Consider the following 6,081-nt stretch of genomic DNA (forward strand, 5'->3'; position numbering starts at 1 on the left):
TGCTCCATGTTTTCCATCCAACATTACAGAAGGTCCCAGCAGAGAAGCTCGCTGTCTGTAAACTGTTGTTCATCTTTGACGGCCTGGATGAAAGCAGACTTTCATTGGATTTCCACAACAATGAGGTTGTGTCTGATGTCACACAGAAGTCATCAGTCAACCTGCTGCTGACAAACCTCATCAAGGGGAATCTGCTTCCCTCGGCTCTCGTCTGGATAACTTCCCGACCTGCAGCAGCCAAACAGATCCCTCCTTCATGTGTTGACAGGTTAACAGAAGTACGAGGCTTCACTGACGCCCAGAAGGAGGAGTACTTCAGGAGGAGAGTCAGTGATGAAGAGCTGTCCAGTAGAATCATCTCACACATCAAGACATCTAGGAGCCTCCACATCATGTGTCTAATCCCAGTCTTCTGCTGGATCACTGCTACAGTTCTGGATCACATGTTGACTACAGACCAGAGAGGAGAGCTGCCCAAGACCCTGACTGACATGTACTCACACTTCCTGCTGGTTCAGACAAAGAGGAAGAAGCAGAAGTATAATGAGGGACATGAGACGAGTCAACAGGAGCTGATGAAGGCTGACAGAAAGGTTCTTCTGAAGCTGGGGAGGCTGGCGTTTGAACATCTGGAGAAAGGAAACATCATGTTCTACCAAGAAGACCTGGAGCAGTGTGGTCTTGATGTCAAAGAGGCCTCGGTGTACTCAGGAGTTTGTACAGAGATCTTCAAAAGAGAGAGTGTGATCTTCCAGAAAACAGTCTACTGCTTTGTTCATCTGAGCGTTCAGGAGTTTCTGGCTGCAGTCTACATGTTCCACTGTTACACCAACAGGAACACAAAGGTACTGGAGAACTTCCTCAGGAAGACACCCTTGGATGTCTTCCTGAGGAAAGCAATGGAGAATTCATTTGAAAGTAAAAATGGCCACCTAGACCTGTTTGTTCGCTTCCTTCATGGCCTCTCTCTGGAGTCCAACCAGAGACTCTTAGGAGGCCTGCTGGGTCGGACAGACAACAGTCCAGAAATCATCCAGAGAGCCATCAACAACCTGAAGGAGATGAACAGTGATAAGATCTCTCCTGACAGAAGCATCAACATCTTCCACTGTCTGATGGAGATGAACGACCACTCAGTACATCAGGAGATCCAAGAGTTCCTGAAGTCAGAGAACAGATCAAAGACGGAACTCTCTGAGATCCACTGCTCAGCTCTGGCCTACATGCTGCAGATGTCAGAGGAGGTTCTGGATACGTTTGACTTGAAGAAGTACAACACATCAGAGAAGGGACAATGGAGACTGATTCCAGCTGTGAGGAACTGCAGAAAGGCTCTGTAAGTCCAGATACAATTTGTAGTTTAGTTTTTCAAATATAAAATAAAACACTAATTCATGTTGTTCTTAAAGTAGTATTCCAAATTGCAAGACTTATTGTCCCACCAAGGTACAAGCCAAGCCCAAACTTGCTTAGCTCGAGATATTCAGTAGAAGCAGGGTACATGTTAGTATGGCTGCAGATCCTCAACTGCTCTGGATATATTTTTGTTTTTAAAGCTTTAAAGCACTTTTAATATAGTTTGTGAAAAGTACTGTATATTATTATTATTATTATTATTATTTAAAATGAGCTGCTGAAGCAGCTGCTGTGGCCACAAGTGACAATAATGGGATAAAGGTGGATTATATAACAAAGATTTGGATAGTTGTGGAGTTGTGAAGATAGCAATAAAATCAGCAAACTGATTCAGTAATGTCATCTGCAAGATTGAATGAAAACAAAGAATAAAGGTCCACAGGTATGAGACAGAGTCATGAGAAATATTGTTTCATGTCAAACACAGTGAGATAAGATTAGCTGAACCACTAATATCCAAAGGTAATCAAAACAGGACATGTCAAACAATGTGACATCAAATCAAATCGATCAAATCGAGTAAGTATAAACTATCCTCTCTCATATTAAAATATTTTGCAATGTGTTACGACAGACTTTCTGGCTGTGGACTCTCAGAGACTCACTGTGAAGTTGTGGCCTCAGCTCTGAAGTCCAAACCCTCAAATCTAAAAGAGTTGGACCTGAGTCACAACAAGCTGCAGGATTCAGGAGTAAAGCTGCTGTCTATTGGATTGGAGAGTCCAAACTGTAGACTCGAGACTCTGAGGTCAGTTCACTGACTGTAGCTTATGTAGTTTTTGTATATATTCAATTCAAACCCCGACTAAAGACTAATATGTTTTTGGTTCATACATTTTCAGGATTAGCCTGAAATTAGCTGAAGATTATTCCCGTCTTTCCAAATGGCCAATGAATAACAAAAAGTAGTGAAATTAAATGTTTGACAAGTCTGGTTCCATTAGAAATGACCTTACTTCTCAGTTTATTTATTACCTCAGTAAACACTTTCCCGATAAGTTTATGGTCTCAGTCACTAGGTTCAAGTCTTCTTAAATCTAAAATGATAAATTATGGTCCCACTTAGAGGAAAATAGACCATAAAGCAGAGTATGGTTCAGTGTGGGATAATCTGTGATTGACAAGTCGTTACCTGTTCACTTTCCCTGGTGAGTACATTTAGTTTTAAGCCTGTTGTTTGCTATACAAAATTATCATCCCGGTTAAAATGGCAGTTAACATGAATTACAGATGCACCTAGCTAAGCAAGCAAACTAGCTCCACACACGGTGTATGGTTATTTCTGGTGCCACTGGTTGCAAAAACTCAACATGGAGTCTCTTCAACAAATTGATTATGAAGCGACTATGTCACATGCTCACAATAAAGCATGTGCTGCAGTGTGCGTGTGTTCTAGTGTTGGATCCGCATCCATCAATCTACGAACGCTTTTTCATTTCCCCAGTATCTCCAGGCAGAAGACATTCAGGGGAATTAACTTTCGTTGTGCTGTCCGAACAATAATGCTGCGGTGATTTGTTGAGAAGAAACCTGCTTGACACTGTTCTTGATCATAAAGGTTTATTAAATCAAAGAGTTCAGCATCAATTACAAGCTTTGCAGCAGCTTGGAGAGTGACCCAGCCCGATAGCCACTCTGTCTCTCTGTACATCAAACATAGCTTATATAGGATATGTTTAGGTATCTGTTAGGTACCATAAATATTGGATACTACTTTTTCAGAGATGTGTCAAGCAGGCTACAGACTCTTGTTGTTCAATATGTTGTTCAGAATTTTTCAAAGTAAAAGCTCTCAATTCATTTCAAGGTAAAGCATTGCTGCAAAAAATGTTCTCTGTCTTTTATTTTGCTGGCAAAACCACCAAAGAGGAAGTGATAGACTACGGTTGGTTGCAATTCCTAACTTTACCACTAGATGCCAATAAATCTTACACATTTAACCTTTAAAACAGTGTAGAGACCCTTTGCCAATAAAAACGATCCATTATTACGGTTGCTGATTTAATTATTTAAGACGCGTGCAATATATGATAAAATGTCCAATGTTTCCAATACTTGATTTATTTCTTACAGGTTTGTTTTCCAATGTACAGAGTACAGTGACTTTCTGTCATATCCCTAGTTACCATTCATAGACATAACTACCAAACAAAATACAATAACTCAACCTTCATTCTTCATACCACATTTTGCACAGCCAAAAAATTGTTTGCTCCTATTCTTGATTAATGATTAATTTGCTGCAGTTTAAGGAGGTTTTGGCGTACAATGCACTGTAGAGCCTACCAGAGGGAGGAAATTAGAACAGGTTGTGTCCAAATGCAGCTGTTAAAGGATCATTGTATTATGTAACCTAGTAGTAGGTAAGATCAGCAGCTAGTTATTAATCTGTGCTGACATTTCTATGATCCACAAAACCACAATGACAAAGTCACTCTACTTATTTCAGGGAAAAGCTCATTGACTAGCACATAGTGTTGTTAAGCTACACATTTATAATCTGAGCACATGTGTTTTTATTTATAATAAAATTATATATTTTTTCAAATTTATTCTTTATTCAGATTGTGGGGCTGCAGGTTGTCAGAGAGCAGCTGTGCTTCTCTGGCCTCAGCTCTGAAGTCCAACCCCTCCCATCTGAGAGAGCTGCAGCTGAGTAACAACAAGCTGCAGGATTCAGGAGTTAAGCTGCTGTGTGATTTTCTGAGGAGTCCACACTGTAGACTGGAGGCTTTGAGGTCGGACACCATTTTTTACTTCTGTGCTGAGATAAATTTTATGTAAAAGTTGTGGTGGAAGTCACCCATTGTGGTTTTAACTTTAATCTAAAGTAATGTCTTAAAATCTGTTTGTGTGTTTTTTATCACATATATTTCCACAATATCAACACTTTTCTTAAATACCATAAACAGTTATACAGTTCTTAGTTTCTAATCATTAGAAAAAAAGGAAAGGAAAAGCTGTCACACTCTGCCTGTCTGCCATGCTGTGTTTTGTACTTTTGTATTTAGTCAGCGTTATTATCTGTTATTTTGTTCTGTTGGGTTATGGGGTTCTGCCTTGTCTGTCGTCTAGTGTTCAGTAACCTTTGTCATGTCTGTTACCCCAGTTATCCCTCTGCATGTCTGTCTCTGTTTTCCCCCTGCTCTCTCTCTCCCTGCATGTGCCTCATTAGCCTCATGTCTTTCACCTGTGTTGCTCCCGCCCTGCTCGTTAGTCCCTGTGTATATATACCTGGTGTTTCTGTCTTGTCTTTGTTGGGTCATTGTTTATTATCATCCAGTGTTGCAGTGTGTTCGCCTGTCGTCAGCCCCCCTCGTCAGCCCCCCTCGTCAGCCCCCCTCGTCAGCCCCCCTCGTCAGCCCCCCTCGTCAGCCCCACTCGTCAGCCCCACTCGTCAGCCCCACTCGTCAGCCCCACTCGTCAGCCCCACTCGTCGTGTTTCCCTGCTCATTTTGGTTTTCGGTTGGGCAACCTTTGTTTTGGACTTAGTCTATCAGCCACTCAGTCTGTAAGTGTGCTCGCTTTTTGTTGCCATTAATAAATTCACTGAACGGTACCTGCCAGCTTTCTTGTCCTGCATTTAGGTCCCACTACCTGCCTCCACACCACTGAATGTGACAAAAGCTATTGCAGTTAATTATTCATAAGAATTAGAATTGTTACAGTTAAACAACACAAGTTATAGTGATCATAGCAGATGAACAGAACAGCCTAACTAAACAATTTCTAGGACAACATTGATTGTTACTCGTTCTTAATAAGAAATTATATAAGGTATTTGAAGCACGGCATCAGTTTGATCAATAAACACAGACAGGAATGTATAAATGAGCACAAAGAGATGAAGTTAAGAGCACTGCATGTTTTACCTCTTGTCTTTGGAGAAAACTGGTTTCATAAAGGGAACCTTAAAATATCTCTGATTAATTAAACTTTATAGTTTCAGTCCTAGGCCTGGGAACTGGAAAAATGGATTATGTAACACATGATGATATTATAATATACTATTTCTGTACCATACCATTTTCCTGTTTTTCCATTGGTACTTTTGATACATAGAATTTCTTTAAGTCTGTAAAAGGTAAACTATTGGGTGTCTCTTCAAAAACACAAAGTGCTGTAGCATTTTATCACCCGTCTGTGGTCGCCTCAGTTCCACACATACACTCACCTAAAGGATTATTAGGAACACCATACTAATACTGTGTTTGACCCCCTTTCGCCTTCAGAACTGCCTTAATTCTACGTGGCATTGATTCAACAAGGTGCTGAAAGCATTCTTTAGAAATGTTGGCCCATATTGATAGGATAGCAGTTGATGGAGATTTGTGGGATGCGCATCCAAGGCACGAAGCTCCCGTTCCACCACATCCCAAAGATGCTCTATTGGGTTGAGATCTGGTGACTGTGGGGGCCATTTTAGTACAGTGAACTCATTGTCATGTTCAAGAAACCAATTTGAAATGATTCGAGCTTTGTGACATGGTGCATTATCCTGCTGGAAGTAGCCATCAGAGGATGGGTACATGGTGGCCATAAAGGGATGGACATGGTCAGAAACAATGCTCAGGTAGGCCGTGGCATTTAAACGATGCCCAATTGGCACTAAGGGGCCTAAAGTGTGCCAAGAAAACATCCCCCACACCATTACACCACCACCAC

At 41.1% G+C, this 6,081-nt stretch overlaps 1 protein-coding gene across 1 annotated transcript in view; it reads left to right on the top strand.

The window, feature by feature from the left end:
- Nucleotides 1-6,081, top strand: part of LOC123983400 (NLR family CARD domain-containing protein 3-like) — a 16,135-nt gene that overhangs the window by 7,066 nt on the left and 2,988 nt on the right. The window contains exons 5-7 of the mRNA XM_046069687.1: nucleotides 10-1,336; nucleotides 1,991-2,164; nucleotides 3,981-4,154. Of these exons, the coding sequence (XP_045925643.1) occupies nucleotides 10-1,336; nucleotides 1,991-2,164; nucleotides 3,981-4,154 (1,675 nt within the window). The remainder of the gene's footprint in view (nucleotides 1-9; nucleotides 1,337-1,990; nucleotides 2,165-3,980; nucleotides 4,155-6,081) is intronic.

Source organism: Micropterus dolomieu, linkage group LG01 (assembly GCF_021292245.1).
Source record: "Micropterus dolomieu isolate WLL.071019.BEF.003 ecotype Adirondacks linkage group LG01, ASM2129224v1, whole genome shotgun sequence".
NCBI lineage: Eukaryota > Metazoa > Chordata > Actinopteri > Centrarchiformes > Centrarchidae > Micropterus > Micropterus dolomieu.